Source organism: Diadema antillarum, unplaced genomic scaffold (genome assembly GCF_040938485.1).
Source record: "Diadema antillarum isolate AM-2024a unplaced genomic scaffold, OU_Dant_1.0 scf00000109, whole genome shotgun sequence".
Lineage (NCBI taxonomy): Eukaryota > Metazoa > Echinodermata > Echinoidea > Diadematoida > Diadematidae > Diadema > Diadema antillarum.
Window position 1 is genome coordinate 1167367 of NW_027270998.1, and position 20193 is coordinate 1187559.

A 20193-nucleotide genomic window follows, 5' to 3' on the forward strand; every position below is an offset into this window, starting at 1 on the left:
TTTTTAACAACATGATATGGGGTATTATTGTAAAAACTATCATTTATGCTTAAATGATCAAAATATCTATAAAACTATTAAATTCATTAAAAAGGTAAAACATAGCCTCCAAAGGCTGAATTTTATCTTGCTCTACAATCATGTTCACACTTTCACGATATCATATTACCTGTTACTATCGGTGAATAATGTAAAGTTCTGTGAATGTAGCACACTTCTTTCATCAAGGAAAATATCTTAAGTTGGGGGTGTGGTATGTAAAGGGGTACAAGAAAATCTTGGCAGTGGTTGCCAAGCATGTATGTGAACCCCGTCTTAGGAAGTTAATGCAATGCTAGGGTTGTATGTACACATATTATTTTAGTAAGAAGCAAAAAGACTGATTTGATATTTCATAATGCATTTACCATTAAGCAAAGTCAACTTGTGCATGTCATATACGTAATCTTATTCCATCACTGCTTCTGTTTCATTGAACTTTACCAGTTCAGATGAAGAGTTTGCAGATGGCTGTCATAAAATGCTGCAAAAATGACTGGTAGCACATAAATTCCTGGTTAATATGTACTGGTTATACGGTGCACTCCTGTTATAACAAACACTGTTCCAACAAAATTTTGGTTACAACAAAGTAAAAATTTAGGATCCACTATTATCAGTTCTGTTCCTCATTGTTTATTTGTTAGGTTATAACGAAATTTCGATACAACGAAAGAAAACTGCTGGTCCTGAGCACTTTGTTATAAGGGAGTCCACTGTAGTGTCTAACTGTCAGGTGTACAGTCTGCATACCTGTTTTGTGTTTTCCACTTTTTAGTGATGAAGGCAGAAAAGGAAAGGGGGAAAATTAATCAAATATGTGCACTGTGGCATGTAAGCAGTCAGATTATGTATGTCTTGTATGCAAACACACACAGGATTTTCATTGATTCCCCCCCCCCCCCACCTTCTTTACTGCTCCCAAAGTTTTGGGTGAGCCTAACAAGAGTTTGCAATAGACAAGGATCATTACTATACCGATTGTTTCACCCTGCACTGAGATGATAATGCAGTCCAGGTGTGGCCCAATCCATACTGAGCCTCAAGTATTGAATTAGAACATTATTACAAATATAAGACCATGGGTGGCAATTTATTCATTTAGTACTTGCCTTTTAAACATTTCACATTGCAAGAAATTTTGCAAAAAGAAAGAACTTATAGTTTTAGGATATAACATGTATATATATATATATATATATATATATATATATATATACAAGTATATACATAAATGTTGTTGGAAGAACTGAAATGTCAATGGGAGGGTTGACTTGTGCAGTTGTATACATGTATTGCATCTCATTTTAGGGGCTGTGCAGAAATTCACAAAAGTTGGCAGGATATGATTTCTCATTCAGGTCAGAAGCTTGACTGATGTCATTTCAAGAGTCCAAGTTTGGAATTTAACAGTTACCTTGATTTCACAAAAAAAAAAAGGAAAGAGAGAAAAATAAATTGTTCAACAGACCACATGCATTGCTCAAAGGGTACAATGTACTACCCTTCAATATAGGGACAAACAACACCAACAAAATGAGATATACTTGGTACACATGTACTCTTCCATTTTTTAGTGTCTTGTGATTTATTATACCTAGCACAATAGAAAATGACATTCATATTTCTGCTCAAAAGAGTCTTATACAGTAGCTGATACATGTCGATGTGTCAATTATGTACAGATTTGGATTAGCACTCCTGAATTTGCCATAAATAATGTTTTCATGTTATGTTTTATATATATATACACAGTGAAATGATATATATGACACAAATAAAGAACAATTGTTTCTTTACCTCTCAGAATAGAAAAAAAAAATACTTGGAAATTAAAGCAAAGCTCTTGTGTTTAATACTTTATGTACTATGTACATACGCATGCACAGAAATTTTAAGAGCAGTGTGTGTGTGTCTTATTCGCAAAAGAAAAGAAAAAAGATAGATTAATAAATGAATAATTGCCATAATCTGGCAACCTGTACATGCAGATTATTTGGTGATTTTGATGTTTTTGTGAATTTTACATCACTTGACACTTAGAATACTTGTAAATGTTCTGCACTTGAATGTGATATCACAATGCCTTCATATCAGCTGAATGCAGTCTTGAGCAGTGCTTGCACTTTACGTGTGCACTAATACATGTTTACATTTTGCTGTCCTAACAAGGTCTGGGCTAGGCATACACTATGTACAGTGTATTTGCGACATTTCTTATGATTCTCTTCCCCCCATCTTTTTCTTTCATCAGAACTTGGGTCAATAGCTTGTGTTCTCTTAAAGCCAGGCCTCAGACAATTTCTGAAATTTAAAGATAATATAAAGTTTTGGTACCTCAAAAGTTTCCCTGAGTTTCCTTGTCTTAGTTTGTGTTTCAGGTTAAAGTACCTTTCATATAACTAACACTGTGAGACTTACTCGCCCCAAAGTACTCTCATGTCTTAGTAATCATGCAATAATGGTTTCGTAAAATATGTGTATATTGATTGTCGCGGTACCGCATGGAGTCAAACTAACGGCTCGTTCGAATTTTTCAGAGCCCGCTCTGCTCTGGTACGAAACCATTATTACATGATTACTAAGACATGAGAGCACTTTGGGGCGAGTAATTCTCACAGTGTTAGTTATATGAAAGGTACTTTAACCTGAAACACAAACTAAGACAAGGAAACTCAGGGAAACTTTTGAGATACCAAAACTTTATATTATCTTTAAAATACCTGTACCTGGTACTCAAAATCAATGTCACTTGGCCTAGCTTGAAATATTTCCATATTTATGATGTTGTTGACTCATTATCATCCTGAGGTTACATAGGTCTGGTATGAATGAGTTAAATGAGCATGAAGCATAATATAATATGTACCAGTATGCAGCAGAAAAAGAAATGTACATTGTACATTACAGGCAGATCCCACTATTAACATCCTCAACTTTAAAAGTATGCATCACACAGAAGTGGTTATTCACAGTGAGTAACAAGAACTTGTGTTCATGTCAAGTTAACCAAGGAATCATCACTTCCATAGTTTTCTATGCAGCAGTACTTTATCTCTGATTGATGCAGTAACTTAAATTTCCTGTGATGGGAAAACCATACTACATGTAAATACAGTATTAGTGCAGTATAAAGGAATAAGAACCCTCAACATTACCAAGAAAAAAAAATAATGATCACGTTAGGAACATAAAAGATTGTCTTAATGTTGACCTTATTAAAGATATCAATGTTTCATCTGCATAAATTTACAAATGCACACCTCACTGGCCATGACTGTGCAACTGTAACATTATGAAAAGTTTTGATGTCTGGTATTTCTTCCTAAACTGTCTTACAAACTCTTCCGTTTGCCTGCTGACAACTGTACTAAGGAAGTAAGCAAATCAAATAACACATATTATTTGGTTGATGACTAAGTCAAGTCTCTTTTATAGCAAATGAAGAGAAACTTGGTTCATCCTCCAGTGGAAGTGGCTGATTCGTTCCTAAACACATGCAAGAGACAAACTTGCTTCAAGGTGCTTTCTCAATGCAGTTCTCACTGCTTCACAATACTGTATATAAAAAATAACAACTACTAGAACCAAACAAGCAACAACATCAGAAGTTTTACACACTGTGACAGAGACTTCAAAGAATTAATTCAGCTAGCGACAGAGATAGTATCGAAAAGAATGTCTATATTCATGACAAGGACATCATGGCAAAAACTTCAATAACGTGATTCTGGAAAAGAAATGACAGGCGCTCTAGCTCGTTGAACAAGCGAGATGCGGTAGCATCAGTAGATACTGTACTATCCATTGACAAAATGCTTATAGAAAGCTTGTGTCCAGTGTTGGGTGCATTAATTCAGCCTAACAAATACAACATTATACATGCACACTTCATCTGTAGCATGTTTGTTTGTGATGACTGAATGAGCATGTGACAGCATGAGGTTACTCGCACTGTGCAACAAGTCAATGGTAGTGCTAACATCTGTTTCTTCTTAACAGAAAGGCTTGCATGAACTTGAACCCTGGTATCAGAGTTGAGTACATGTCATGATTTTCCCAGTCAATTACAAGCAAGCAAAAAGGATACTGTGAAAACAATGATATGAAAGCCCTCTCATTTTCACATTCAATTTCCAAGTTAAAAGGTTCCTATTTTCATGAAAGTTCTTCCAAGATTTCTAAAACTGTCTGTTCCTTTTTGGTATTTGAGAGACTGCTTTATGTCTGCACTGCTAGTTTCAGAATCTAACCACATTCAATTCATTATCAGAGTCTCAAATGTTACATCCTACACATGTAGTGGAAGAAGTTTACCTCACAAATTCTGTATTTTGAATACATCAAAAATGTGACATTCTCTAGAAATATGCATTAGATATAATACAAATAATAACAATGCATTGCACAAATGTTTCCAAATGTGTAGCACATTATGCTGACAATTCTATACCTGTACTGAAGCAGAGTGCATATACTCTAGACATGTACAGCTCACAGGTTTGTCAACTTAAAAAAAACTAGAAATGTCGCTATGGCGACTGGTATGCCTCTGCCATAATGCATGATTCTCCTAATAGGTCTATAGTACATGTGGACAATGTGTGATTACATTTTCACAAAATTGGCAAAATATTAAAATGACATGTTTGTCACAAATGTATTGAATGTTTACCTTCCTTGACCTATGTTTAATTGGATGAATAGGAGAGCATGTATTTGGGGATTTAAATACTTTAACTTGACTTTGACCATTTCATAAGTTTATGCACTGAGTAATTTTCAAGGTATGGAGAAAAAGCGCAATTTCTGTATTGAACAGTAATTTGTTATCATTTTCATCTGGCTTTTGATTTATAAGAGAAGCACTGTCAGGCAGAACATACATAAATTCAGCATGTACTAAGTTTCAAGATAACTTGAGCCACTTCCGAGATATGGAGAAAAAAGTAAGTTCAGCACTTTCACTTGATCTGACTTTTTGACCTTTGACCTTCTCGGCAAAAAAAAATTCCAGAGAATCTCTATTGGGTTAGACATGATACATCAAGTTTTTAAAAAAAATATCCTGCTGGCATAGCATAAATATAAGGAAAATAGTAAGATTTTGAAGTATTGCCCTTGACCTTTGACCCTGACCTTTGACCCCATGAACCCTAAATTCCCTAGATAACCACTGCCAGTCAGTAGATGCATATACACTATGTTCCATGAAGAAACCTTGAACAATTTCCAAGATACAGAGAAAAAAGTGAAATTTTAACATTTTACTTGACCTTTTGACCCCTGACTTTTTGACCTCATGACCCCAAACTTTCACCAGAGAATCTTAATTGGGTAGTACATGTATACACTAAGTTTCAAGAAAATATCTTCAGGCATTGCATAGATACGGGGGAAATAGTACAATTTTAAGCATTTGACCTTGACCTTTTGACCTTTGACCTTGAGCATGTGCACCCAAAAGTTGATAGGCACAAATTCACCCCCTAATACACATACATGCCAAGTTTCATTAGGATACCTCAAAAGGTTTTGGTAGTTACCCTGTCCACAAAATTCATTACGGACGGACGGAAGGACGGACGGACGGACGGACGGACGGACGGACGGACGGACAACCCGAAAACATAATGCCTCCGGCACCACTTCGTGGCGGAGGCATAAAAAAAAGATACTGTTTTGAGTAAACAAAATTTTCTCATTCTCCTTTGCTGTAAATGTCAACTTTTGATATCAATAATAGACTGATACTGCTTTCCTCCTGATACAAAAAAGCAACAAAAACTAAAGTTTCCGACAACAAAGAAAAATATGACAGAGGTGTCGAGACATCTCTGGTTGACTTTTGTGAAGTGGCTTTAGAAGATGATTTGATCCACTGATTTGCTCTCTAGTACCTGAACTCTCAACAATACAACTTGTATATACAAAGCAGTTTTGATGGACTTCCAGCAGAAAAACCATTCATCGCCCTTTTCAAACTACGGCAATACATTTTTGCTGAACATAAATGAAAATCTCATCAAAGGTGTAATCTTGAGCTTACGCTTGGCCTGGTATACCTAGGCATATTAGTGGTAGTTCAAAATATTACTTTTCTTTTTTAACACAATATCAAAGAAATTGAAAACATCTAAACAAATTGCACCCAATGTGAAACAAAAAAGCATATATGGATGCCACAACATTTCAGCCTAATATCTTTCTCTTTCAGTGAGTTGCAGGTAACAGTGTAATACAATGCAAGCATGCATTTAGTTACTGTCATCTGTAAAGGTGTGTATTTCATTAGATGTATGCCTACTTCATGGTGTCGATCCTGACTTCACCCATTGCTAATCTTTAACTCAAGATGGACATGATAATTTTGCACATCATCGGCCATAAGCTCTTCAACCCATACTCGGGGCAAAAGGGTGATGATGCCCGATGAAACTCTATGCGCACAAATGTGAATCACAATGTCAGCTGGCTCTGTGCAGGATCAGCTCTAAAGCACAGCACAGATCTGCCTTAGGGGTGCAGAAGGCCAACTTTTGCTTAAATTTCCACAGGGGCATTTTCAGTGGTGTTACTCGGAGACACTTTCAGACTGAAAAAAGAAATCCGCAAGTATACCTGATGAAAATCATTTGGTCTGAAAAGGACATGTCAGCAATATAAATTGGCATATCTTTATCTAGCGTAGTATCTATTTATGCTGCTTCTAAATGAGAAGATACTTGACTCTTGAATATCAACTTTGTAACAGAATTCTGTAATAGTAGAAAACAATTGTGAAGTGTGACTTTGCCATGTATACTGAATAACTTCATCACTTAGTCAGATTTAAACATATCTGAATTCAAGGTTTGCAAGCAAATGAGTTCAGATAATAGACAGAAAGACTTTTGAAAAATGGTGTGCTGAGCAGTAAAAATATCTGAGGCAGTACTTAGTTACTGCAAAAATATACATACACGAAAAATGTTATCTACACTTCTGAAAGCTATAGATTTGCACATCTTACAAGTGGTGGGTACGACTGTGCTTTCCTAGTCATGTTTTATTCTGTGGGCTGGATACTTCTTGTGGTGGTTTGGGTTTCGACTTCTGTCCAGACTTGCGCTGGCGAGCATACACGCGGAGGAAGAGTGCGATGAAGACCATGATAACTCCTGTGATGCTTTGGAGGTTGAGGGGATGTCCATAGATGATGCAGGAGAGGAGAATCGCCAGTGCCTGACGGGTGGTCATGATGATGGTGAAGATGACGGCCCCAAACTGGGAGATGGTGTAGAAGATGAACAGCTGCCCAGTGGCCGAGCATAGCGACAGCAGCCCCACGTGGAACATGAAGGTGCTGTACTTGAGCATGAAATCGATCCCTTCGAGGAACCCGCCCTGCTCGATCAACGACCAGCTCGTGAAAAGGCAGGAGAAGAGGTTGACGCCAAACATCATCTGTATACTGGACATGTTGTAGGACTTGTACAGCTCTGCCTGCCAGTTGGAGGTGAAGCTGTCAAAGGTCATGTAGCCAATGAGGATGATGACCCCGGACACGGTGGTGACTGTGGAACCCTTGTGATCACCCCCCTGCGACAACAGGAAGATGGTCACGCCAACGGATATCATGCCAGCCGTGATGTACTCATAGTACTCGTACGACTTGCCGGACATGACCTTCCCCATCAGCATCACAGGGATGATCTTGGAAGCCTTGGCCAGGACCTGCGTTGGAAAGGTCACAAACTTCAGGGCCTCGTACTGACACCAGCTACTGAGGATGTTCGACAGGGAGCAGTAGGAATACTTGTAGAGCGGTGCCGTGTGGCGTGGCTGTACAGTGAAAGTCATGACGAGGAGGGCGGCTATGAAGGCCAGGATGCGATTCATGAATACCAGGAACTGGGAATTTGTAAATTTCTCGCCTGGATTGGTGTCATCCTTGCCGTACTCGTGCGCCATAATACGTTCCTGCAGAACTCCCCACGTGAGGTACGAGCCCTGGAGACCCGCCACACAGAAGAGCAGCACAAAGCCACGGTTGGCCTGTATTCAACAAAAAGCAAAGTGTTCTTGGTAACTCATGGGAGCTATTGGCAATTCGACAGGTTTTGTTAGAATGCAAAATATACAGATTGACAAATAAGGAAGCAAGAGCTGATTAGAGAGTAACAGTTTTCATGCAAGAGATTGTGCTTGATTTCAGTATGTCAGCAAATAATGAAAAAATTTCACACCCCTTACAACTAACCATGTCTTTGATAGTGAATGCTTCTTTTACTCGTGATTGCCATAAGTTGTAGTAAATTTCAATGAAAATGCAGGCAGACAATATGAAACACAGTTTGCATATCAAGATATTTGTAAACACGATATCATGATCAGTTTCACTGACATGAAAATTGATACAATAAATCAAATGTTTTAGGAGAAGGTTGATTAGCTCATGGTGGACAGATAAAAGTTCTCATATCACTTGTGTCCATTTACTGACTACAGTTGGACCTCCTGGTGATCAAATAGCACATTGAACATGGAAACATATGGAGAGACCAGGTCATTAAAAAAAAAAAGCTAATTCCAAATGCACATTTACATAGATCTTTTTGCTTTCTACATGGCTTTCCTTCCACTACCTCTATTATCCTAATCCTGTGAGTCTTTCTCTTGATATTTTCATACACATTTTGCTAGAGAAATCATCTTTCTACAGTGCAGCAGAATGTGTCATATTTGCATTTTTCCCCATTAAACACTGAAAAGCAATTATCTAATATTAATCATTATTTTCCACTTTCTCACTTTAAACAAAAAGAGCAACGACCTCGTGTTACCGATGCAAATTAAACATTGTCATTCAACTCCCAATGCTTTTGAGCAAAATATGTAAATATTTGCTCAATGCATACATGAGAGTTGCATGAAAGCAAGAAAACATTTCTCATGCAGGTGGCACATGTGAATGGTTAATTTGACCAGCTGTGACAACCCTTGAATAAATAGATACTGGAAACTTATTAAAACTCAAGAGTATGCACTAACTGTATTTAGAGAGGGAGAGAAAAAGTATCATACATCTATGTGCAGAGCGCATTTTACAATTCAACGTATCTATGCATGTGTTTTACCTACCCTAATCTCTTCCACAAAATTTATGAGTTTTGTGACAGTCTACAGTACCAAGTGTAGCAAAAAAAGCTGACAAAAGTCATTGAATGAGAATCTTTGGCATCCAATAATTTTTGTTATCTTTTTGTTCACAGTGAGACATTGACACAAGCTCTGATATAGGAAACTTACTCACAAGCAGAGTGTTGTTCATATGTGAGAATAGAGTGTTGTAGTATATACCCGTATCACCTTCATGAAAATTTTTGTTCTTTTCTGCATTGCATTTGGATTGAAAATATGGATGCTGTCTTTGTGGATAGATTGCCCCAGCAGAATGTCTTTTTTTTTTCCTTTGATCAGTACTTAGCACCTACAAATCAAAACTGTTAACATCTTCAAACAAACAGAAACCTATCATGACCATAAACCCCGAAAACAGAATGTAGAATACATAAAACATAAGGAACACAAATGATCAAGCATAATGAATACATCACAAGGATGCATCCAGTGATGAATAACAGGAGACACAAACCTTGGGTTTGTCCGTACTGGTCCCTTTGGTTCCACCTTCTTCCAACGAAGCCTTCTGTTCATCGGCTCCTGCCACGCACGATTTAACGGTTCGGAACCAACAGCCATACCCTGAAAGGAATTAAACCAAATTCAGAAATTATCCTTACATTTCTCCAACATTTTGCAAGTTGCTGGTACATTGTATAGCAAGCTGCTATTATCTGATGGCATCAATCAGTACATTGCCAATCACAGACCAATCAGCCTAAAACAAGAAACTGTTCACTGAATATTGCAAGTGAAGTTAACTGCTCTCTAATTAAATGTAAAAAAAAAGGAAAGTCAAAAGATACTGGTGTAGCATTAAATGGTTGGATGAAAAAAAAAATCTGTGTACTTTAAAATCTGTTCTAGTGGCAACTTCTCAATACTGACCACTTGCTTTATGCAGCTGCTACAAAATTCAACAAAGATATATCCCATGTTAATGACCTTGTGTATAAGGCAATCATCTAATCATTACACTCCCATACTGCACTCTCATGTAGTACAACTTGTATAAGCTAGAGTTTCTGCATATCACACAAAACCACTTCTATGGCCAGTCCAACTGACCGTTAGTAAAAAGACAATACAAACAGGGTACTTTTTTCTTTGCACTTATTCATTTTTTAGAAAAAATATTTATAAATCAGTATAATACACCTCAAATAATGAACTTCAAAGGGATGTGCATATTATGCCCATCATACAAAGTGTAGATCATAATTTATGTGCTCAACTCTACTTTGACATAAACCTTCCTATAGTAACCATGTATACATAACAGGTCAAATTGACAATGCCCATGAGTGGTCACTCTGTGCAGGTTCAATTGTATTTGAAATGGAGCAAACTTATTATTTTTTTTTTCAGATTTTTAAAGCAGGCAGACAAGAATGACTAATTTCAGTCATTGCTGAAGTAATATGTGCTCATGAAAATGTTGATAATACACATGTCCAGACACCTGAATGTTAGTGGTGCTGCATTGGTGCAATGTGCATATAACATTAGAGAAGAACTTCAGGCAACACATAAGATATTCAATGATTGTACGAAGAAAACCTGCACTAAATGTAGCATTGTGCGGTGGCATGTCTTAGCAATTTCGTTTCCTGTGCATGTCTATACACACAACATCAGGCATCTGAATTGGGAGATGCCCATTTTTTACTTAACCAGTTGAGGACAAGTCCCGAGTATACTCGGGCAGGTGTCTATGGGAAATGCGTGTTGTAGTAAAATCAAACCATCTTCAGCGGGTCAATACAAAGGGTTAAAGGCCAGATGTTTTCCTTTTTAATACCTACATTGTATTTGTCAGCAGGAAAAGGCTGGTGCAGACTGTGTCACACAAATCAACAGAAATCAGAACTGAAGGTGATTCACAGCAAGCAGCATAAATTTTTATACTTCTCTTCTGCACCAATTCCTACCAGCTGTATCTGCCTCCTCACCTCCCCTCTCCAGGTAGCCAGAGCTGCGGACGTACCGGATCACCAACCAGGCTGGAACAATCACGGACAAGTAGCCTAGGACATTCAGGCCCAGGCGCACCAGCCAGAAGTCTGTCCAGGAACTTTCTGAATTTGTTCCTGGTCCCGCTTCATCCGCAAAAGCAGAATCCACATGGTAGAGACACAGAGCTAGAAATACAATAGCTCTAGCTGCTGTAAATCCACCAGGCTGCTTATTCAGTGATATATGGGCTGTCATCTTAGCTATGGAGGCAAATAAAAAATAAAAGTGAAATGTCTGATTCTTAGTTCTCTAAAGAATTTGGGTAATCACATTGCTTTTCATCATCAATCATCATGAGGTTGAAGTTGCACCTGTTGCTACCTGGCTTACACGGGGTCAAATCTCAATAGTATTAAGTACAGTAGACCCAATATATGGATTGGTTGGTATGATACTGTAGAGCTGCAGTATAAGTGAATGTTCTTTCATACCTGGTAAATGATGCCTTCGGTTTGTTCAAGATAAGAAGCTTTAACAGGAGAAAACACTGTACACTATATGTATACAGCTCACACATATTTGCAGGGAATGATTGTCTTCCAGGTCTTTGCAGAGGTGCAAGCCAACTTGACCTTGCGAAGATGACCAACAACTGTGGGGACTCTCCTGGACTCAGCGCACTTTGCATACATGCAGTCAGCACTACATGTATTTCACTTCTACAGAAATTTTACATGATATAATGGTTTACAGGAAAAGTGTTAGAATGGGGTGAAACCTCGGAAGTCAGCAAACAAAGTAGTGGAGGCTGCACAATACAGTGGGTGACTGACTGTGTGTATGGGAACAATTGACAGGGGTTTGCATATACTAGTAATCAGTAAGATGAAAGGTATTTTGCTGCCTGCTCTTTTGAGTTATTAATTCTGCACCATCTTCTCAGTCATAGAGATAGTCTCTGTGATGTTTCCACTTTGTTGCCGAAAAGTCTCCGAGATGTCATGAACAAAATTAGCCTCAAGTGGTGACTTGGCCACACCTAAGGAAATGTTATGGAGACATCGTGGACATGGATATGTCTCCCGAGACAAGCTGGAGATTGGAAAAATTCTCTGAAATAATTGAACATGTTTGATTCTTTCACAACTGCCCAGAGACCAGACTAGTCTCCAGGAGACGTCGCAGACACGTGTACATAATTTTTATTTGTGATACTTCAAAGGAATGTTTCGAGGAATCAAGTGCAAAACCAAGACAACCCTGAGTTATGTAAGCAAACACAAGTTGGGCAGCTGATGTCTTGATGTTGGTGTCACAAGACCAAGTATGTTTGTGATCACAAATTCCCTTCAAATGTAGTTCAGCTATATTTCCATATCTGAGCAAGAAGCAGAGACTCCAACTCTCCCGTTTTCGACAGGAGATCTCCCGCCGAAAGCCCATTTTTGCACAATCTCCCGTTCTCCCGTTTGAGATTTGATTTCTCCCGCCCTGGCTCTGTGTCTCCCGGTGGAAAGGATTTCTTACTTATTTCTATCGTATGTTGAAAAAATAAGCCTTAGATAGCACCAGAGAACATCTAGAATCCTAGGAACTTTGCGCTTCGCACACATCAACTTGGAGTCTCCCGTTTGCTAGGGGTTTCGGGCGGGAGAATCTCCAGATCAGAAGGTGCTTGGGGTTGGAGTCTCTGAAGAAGTGTCCACAGCAAAATCCTGTTTCAGGTGAATTTCAATCAATACCTTTTAATAAGTTTCATATAATTTCAATAATGGTTCTGAGAGTTAAAGAAGATAATACACTCACTTCTAAAAATGGTTAAAAATGGTTCTTCTAACGTTAAAATTTCTCTTTGCCATTTATGGAAACAATTCTCACATCTGTGTTATGATGCAGATTCCAGTGCTTTCTGAATCTCATATCATATGCTGTGAAAAAAAAAAACAACAGTAAATACACTGTAGGTGTCTACACTACTGGCTAACAAGCAAGTGTGCAAGAATAGTAGCATAGTATAATAACCTACAGGTACTAAAACTGGTTTTGTGAAGCTAAGCAATAAAAAAATAAAATGATTTTTGTTTGCCCATTTGCACTTTCTTGAGGACAAATCTCATTTCCAGGCAGGGTATATTTTAAAACTACAATGGTCAAAATTGTCCATTTCCCATCAGGTTACATTTCTTGCCCATTTTTTGTTTGTTTGTTGTTTTTTACTGCATTTTTTCAAGATGCTCTTTACTTTATTAAAGCATGGTAAGAGTAAAGCTTTTAAAATTTGCCCTGGCCCTCCCTGGAGCTTCCAAAAAGGCTATACAACTGGGGACAGGTTTAAAGACTAGTGTAGTACATGTACTTTTATAACTATGATTTAGTATGAAACAGACACTGTTACACAAAGAAAGCTGGCTGGGTTGAAGCAGAACTAGGCAAGCCCAGAACTATACACTCCCAGATGTAAATTCACAATACAAATACACAGTGACAGTGTATTACTTAGATAATTCTAATGGCATGCTAACCGCAGCAACGACCCTAATACGGACCAATACGTACCGTAACTAGACTCTAGAGCTATGTTATTGTTACAGCGCCCCGCGCCGGGGTTATAATGGCATGCAAGCTGCCCATATAATTCGACCACAACGCCGTCGTGTAGATCTATTGTTAGATGGCGAATAAATTTACAAGTACAAGCAGCTGGGTGAAGACAAGCTGGTGATGGACAGCAGCTATGACATCTGTCACACGATCGGCGAGTGCGTGGTCTACCTGTCACTCCTGTCAGTCATATTAACACATGTCAAACAAAAATGGCTTGGACACATTCGAATATGACATTGACAACAAAACACAAATCGAAGTACACGGGACTATAACGCCTTTGGATTTGGGAGGCCGCCGGCCGCCGTAAGAATGAAACTTTAACGAGGCCCAACGTCAGTCTATCATGCTAAAAACTGTTGAGTGTGAAAAAATACAGAAAGTTCTAAAATTCACATGAGATTTGTTAATCAATTTGAATTCACCATCTTACCAAAAAAGTACTCAAGTACTGCGAAAGCCGACCTCTTCTGTTACATTTGATCGACGACACGTTGGCACTTCCCTCGCGACGCACGGCACCTCGCGAAACCGACCAAAGAGCGTTTGACAGCACGTAGCTAGCCTAGCTAGGCGCTAGCTTTTACTCTGTGGCTCGAACCTCTGCTCGTAGCCGATTAACGACGCAGTCGCTCGTAGGTACAAAAGCGAAGTGACTTTTTTGAGTACGTGTATACACAGGTATTGAAATCGCCTACGAAACCCCCGCCCCCCCCCCCCCCCAAAAAAAAGAAAACCAAAATGATGAACATCATAGAAAAACATGTTACCTTTATATAATATAATATACTGTTACATCATAAGGGCGAGGGGACTAGGGGTGGGAAGGGTGGAGGTGACAGGGGTGAGAGTGACTTGGGGAGATAATTGGTGGTTGCGATGGTGATGATGATAATGAAGGGAGGAGAAAGAGAGGGTAGAAGGAAAAAGAAGAATGGAAGGAAATGCAGGTAAGGCTGCGTTCACATAGAAGTATTCGGTATTCGGTATTCGGTATTCGAGCACCGAATACTAGTACACTATCACCCGCACCGTCAACTCACCATCCCATGCAGTGAGGATTTCTTCCTCCTACATCCCAGCAAATCTTATTAACAATTTCTAAACTGCATCAGAATGTCAGTCTACATGCTTATTTTTGCTAAAGGGCAAATCCAGACCAAAAGTGTCATTATTTCATAAACGAGAGACGGTATACGCTGCAAGAAAATCGAACAAGCTCGATTCCCACTTTGCTATACTTTTCGCAGCTATTCGTACTTTCGAATAGTGCCCTCCTACTGTATGTGAACCGGTGTGAGGAAATCCTATCGTTCGATTCAAGCTATTCGCGTGCCCTCGAAAAACGAGCCCGAATACCCGAAAAGCATACTTCTATGTGAACGCAGCCTGAGAAGAACATTAGAAGGTGGGGAATCGGTGATCAGTCAGGGGCGGATCCAGGAATTCCGTAAAGAGGGGATGCAAACAATATTTCTGGTACTACTTCCGGGTTTCATTTCAATTTTTTTTTTCGTTTTATTTCTTTTGTTTTAACAATAAACAAAGAGGAGCGCGCGCCCGCGGTTCGCCCCCCCCCCCATCCACCACTGTCAGTGGAGGATAATGCGAAGGAAGAAGATGATGAGTAGGCAGGAGGAAGAAGAGGAGTCGGAAGAACGGGAAGAGAAGGAAGAATGGAAAGAGTTATAGTTTTCTACGAGCTGCTGCAGGGATCCGATTACCCATTCAAGGTTTCAAGAGGGAGAGAAAGAGCAGGTGGAGCTTTTGATCAAGGAAGAGATGGGACAGGTATGATATCGTTAGGTAAAATAGCTTATTTCTTTTCTCCTGTTTTTTTGTTGTTGTTGTAAGTTATGCATATAAATGCGTACAGCCCCCCCCCTAAAAGGAATGAAATGGTAAATTAACATTTTAAATGTTGTCACTCCTCAAACCTTTTGTAAAGTGTTAAATCACCACTCAAAATGTTAGATTTAGCACTCAAATAATGTTGAACTACCAATTCAGAAATGGTAAATTTACCATTTTGAGTGTTATAAAATTTAACGAAAAAGTTGGAGGAGTGACAACATTTGAAATGTTGATTCATCAATGTCATTTCATTTTTAGAGTGAGCTTATGTGTTTGTGTTATATGTTTAATATGTTATTTCTTATTGTTATTTTGAAACAAATTTGTCAATATGCTCTTGTGATAATGTGCGCGTAAAATTGATGAGTAAGAAACATTGATTTGTTATATGCGCTATAGAAGCTCTATAATTGTTATCATTATTATCATTATTGTTCTTATTGTTATCATAATCATCATTATCACTATTTTTATTATTACCATTATCATCATTATCATCACTGTTGTTATTATTATTTATTTATTTATCTATTTATTTATTCATTTATTAACTAATTAATTCATTTATTTTTAGTGATGAAAGCGGGAAAAGACAGTGTACTCACAGTGTAGGCCCTATATGTTTTACATGTTCCGCAAATCTAATATCTCCAATCACTCTACACATTTTCTATATGTATGTGTGTATGTACATGTATGTTTATGTATGATGGGTGTATGTTATGTGTAAGTGTGTCGGTATGTGTGTATATGTATGTAGTTTACGAGTGTGTTGCTGGATTTTGTCTTTGAGCAGTGTAGGTCTATGTGTCAACTTACTCCACATCATGCCTGCACCTCATATTTTTTGTGTGTGTGTGTGTGCTATGTGTGTCTGTCGGAGTGTGTGTGTGTGTGTGTGTGTATGTGTGTGTGTGTGTGTGTGTGTGTGTGTGTGTATGTATGTGTGTGTGTGTGTGAATGGGTGTATTTATCCATCTACCTATCTACTCACATCTATCTATTGAACTGTTCATACTGTCTGTTTATCCATATATTGTTGAGTATTTTTTCATCTCGAACCTTTTTATTGTGTTGTTATGCATTATCGATTTATACATGATAATCACGGGCGTAGGCCTATGGGGGAGGAAGGGGTTAAACCCGCCCCCCCCCCCCTCCGACCCGCCTTGCCAAGTTTAAATACGATGTGCATAAACGTCATTATGTCTTGTTAGCCGATCTGGGGGGAGAGGCGGTACAAAAAAAAGAAGAAGGAGATAAATTAAATAAAGATGAATAGGGACCTAAATAAAAGCATTATTTATGGGGGGGGGGTTTGTCTTTCTCTTCGTCTTTCTCTTTCTTTTGTTTTTTATTTTGCTTGTCAGCCCGATTTGGCGAGAGAATTATCATTGGATCAACCCCACACCCCGCCCCCTCCCTTAGCAAAAAGCTATATACGGTATAGACATAGATCCGCCACTGATAATAAGAGTTTATTTTGAAATTGCTCTGAACCGCGGTATATTCTTGCAAAATCGGTCTAAAAGTATCGGGTCTACTGAGGGGTCTAAGAAAAAAAAATACACGTGACTCTCAATGATATCTCTATAGCAACTCATGAGAAATTTATCACTGATAAATATTTCTGTTCATCGATGAACTGCAGAGCATCAATTGACACCCTCACCCCCACCCATAAAAAGAACGGTTAGTCACACCCCCCCCCCCTTTAAAAAAAATAAATCTTGCTGCTTCATCGAGACGCGTGAGTTGAAATGTCGTTCTGATACAAAGATTACAGGAAATATAATAATGCTTGTACAATCCCCGGGTACTATCAGTAGCTCGACGAAAAAGGAAGGAGGGGGTCCTCCAAGTTGGATGCTTTCCCACAGCCAAAACGGTAGGGGTAGTTTTTAATGGGATGATACAGTATTGGTGGAGATGAGAATTGGGCTTTTAACTTTTTGCAAGATACCAAGAAAACACTTATGATATAGTACAGAGCATACCATTTTAAGAGGAATTCAAAGTTTATTTGATGAAAATCCGGCTTGGAATGACTACATCCAAAAACAAAGTAAAATAAAGCGATCGTAACAAAGTGTGGGTCCCACACTTTATTAGAATCACTCTTTCATCAAATAAACGTTGAATTCCTCATAGAATTACATGCTCTTTCATATTTCATAAGAGGTTTCTCATTATCTCACCAAAAAATGTTAGAAACCTGAAATCTAGGTCTCAACCAAAACTATGCCCCTCCAACGCCCCCACCCATCCGATAACCCAACTCCGCACATCATGCACGCTTGGTCAACTCGGTCGCTCGAGGAGCTCGCTGGTGTATCTTTTCAACTGCACTGTACTGCACTGTAATGTACACGGAGCGCGAGCGGAGACCAAGATCGCGGATCGCTGAGCAATCAAACACTCAAACAATTTACGATGAATCGTCTTGTGCGTACACTACTATCAACGTCTTGTCGAGGAAAATTCCGTAAGTTTCGTTTCTGTTCAGGGTGCCCTGTTCAGCACTGTATCGTGTATTTCATAATTCAATAGATATTATACCGTATATAATAACCTTAGAAAATAACAATTACGCAAAGCTGCTCGCGAGTTGCCGCCACCAGCAACTAGCAATGCCTATCGGCTACCTAGACCTCCAACACGGCTGAGGTTTGGGCGTCCAACACAACATCACCCCGATGAATACATTCCGTACGTCGCGTCGCGTCGCAGCTCAGCTCTGCTGTCGTAATTTCGCCTAATGTTTTTGTTATGTGTTGAGATGAGACCTAATTTTAGATACTCCCAGTAGTTTATTTAGATACTAGTATCTTATCACTGCTCAAAGTATACACGCTGGCATATGTGTGTCTCTAAATATCCATGAAAGACTGCCCCCAACAAGTGATGAGAAATAAGCACTGAAGTCCTGAAGTAAACGCTGAGCTGAGCCACGCTACGCGGCATGAATTTTGAAGGTCATGATGTCATTCAGAGAGGTACTTTACTTGACTAGAAGTTAGTAGTAGCAACTAGTAGACTACATTGTACTAGTGTACTGGTACACTGTCTTTAGTAAAAGTAGTAGTAATATAAGTCAAGCCTCTCTCCCGGAGTAGTATTTCTGTGGCGAAGCCCTCCTAGTGCTATTAATTTGGCTATACTTGTTGATTTTAATGCTCGATGAGTAACATTAAGTTTTTGTTCTGAATTTTCCAGGAATATCTGAAAATACTGTCTGTTTAAAAATTATATTACAGTCTCCATTAATGATTAACATTATGTGTTAACATTATGTGGCAGTTATCTTATGATTATGTATTAAGATCAACCTCACTCGAATGCATGGGGGGGGGGGGGGAGGATGGAAACACCAAAGACAAAATGATATGTAGTTCAAAATTACAAAAAAGATAAGAAAAATTAATACTCAGGAACATTGTGAATGGCTAAATTGTAATATCTGTTACCTGTTGATCCACAGATGTGTCTTTCTGTGCGTACTAAGTTCATGGAGGTGGGGGGGGGGGGGTTGTGGGAGTGGCTATCAGTCCCACATGAGGGAGCGTTTGCATTTCCAGAATTGATATTCAGTGATCTGATGCACATTTTAAAGGGAATATTTACAAAATTTTCAGTAAAGAAAGACCTTTGGTCAGGTTTGCAGACACATAATATATCCAACAAGTTAAGAAGGGGGGACACCTCAACCCCCCCCCCCCCCCACCATTGCCCACACATAGGTCCTACCATTCACTAACAGATTTTTAAAAAAGATAAAAAAGTGCATTCTCTTTGAGGACTTTAACTCACTAATTCTTTAAGGCTTTCAAGGAAGCACTAACCCATGACACCCCCTAACTCCCACCCCCCCCCAAAAAAAAAAGAATTCTGTGGCCCCTGCATCAATTACACCTCACACAATATCCCAGTGTCCCAGTAAACACCCAGAAATATTTTTTGTGTCCCTAATTTTGTCATCATATTGTTCAGCTATTAGTCCTCATACATTATGAGATCACCTCATACCTCATCAAGGATTGTTTCCAGATTTTGACGTTGATTTACCCAGATGTATAAAATTGAATAGACATGGACTGAATAAAAGACAAAGATCAAGCTTATTCACCCACTGGGAAATGAGGATCTCCAAATTGCAGAGTGGATTTGCAGACTACAACAACTAAAGTACAATAGTCAGTTTGTTTTAGGAATCTGAACTCCCAATACTACAGTAGAGAAATATACAAAAAGAGCAGGACTTCTCGTCTGAAGAATACATCTCATTCAATTGCCCTTTTTTTGCATTAAGTGTAGAACTGAATAGCTATGCTGCTGTGATTTTGCCCAAGTGAGCTGCTTTGTTATTATTTTTTTTTATTCCTGTCTGCAAAACAACAAAGTTTTCTTGCTAAGTGAATTTATATGATTTATGAAATAACTCAACTGCTAGCAGGCTGTTGGGAAATTTGCTTTGTGACCAAGGTAAAGAGATGTCTTCCTGAACAACCATGTTTTGCTTGTTTGTTTTCATCAGTTGCAGGAGGCTTTGCAGCAACTCAAAGCCTTGTGAGGAAC

At 38.7% G+C, this 20193-nt stretch overlaps 1 protein-coding gene across 2 annotated transcripts; it reads right to left on the reverse strand.

Annotated features, from left to right (window-relative positions):
• Positions 1-5767: 5767 nt before the first annotated feature.
• Positions 5768-11557, reverse strand: LOC139719331 (adenosine 3'-phospho 5'-phosphosulfate transporter 1-like). Of its 2 annotated transcripts, none has more exons than XM_071630749.1 (3): positions 11157-11557; positions 9677-9786; positions 5768-8076 (listed from the first exon to the last, which is right to left on the reverse strand). In XM_071630749.1, exons 1-3 carry the CDS (start codon positions 11413-11415, stop codon positions 7081-7083), a joined length of 1365 nt encoding a protein of 454 aa, XP_071486850.1. In that variant the 5' UTR covers positions 11416-11557; the 3' UTR covers positions 5768-7080. The 2 variants fall into 2 exon arrangements, with proteins under 2 accessions (XP_071486850.1, XP_071486849.1); XM_071630748.1 differs by having other exon boundaries at positions 11136-11557.
• Between the last annotated feature and the right edge of the window lie 8636 nt (positions 11558-20193).

Excerpts from the sequence above, each read along its gene's own strand:
- LOC139719331 (XM_071630748.1), bottom strand. The coding sequence starts at position 11,415 with ATGACAGCCCATATATCACTGAATAAGCAGCCTGGTGGATTTACAGCA. Across the intron at positions 9,787-11,135 it reads TGAGGAGGCAGATACAGCTG|GGTATGGCTGTTGGTTCCGA; the intron begins GTAGGAATTGGT and ends AATTCCTTTCAG. Across the intron at positions 8,077-9,676 it reads CCAGTACGGACAAACCCAAG|GCCAACCGTGGCTTTGTGCT; the intron begins GTTTGTGTCTCC and ends TGTTGAATACAG.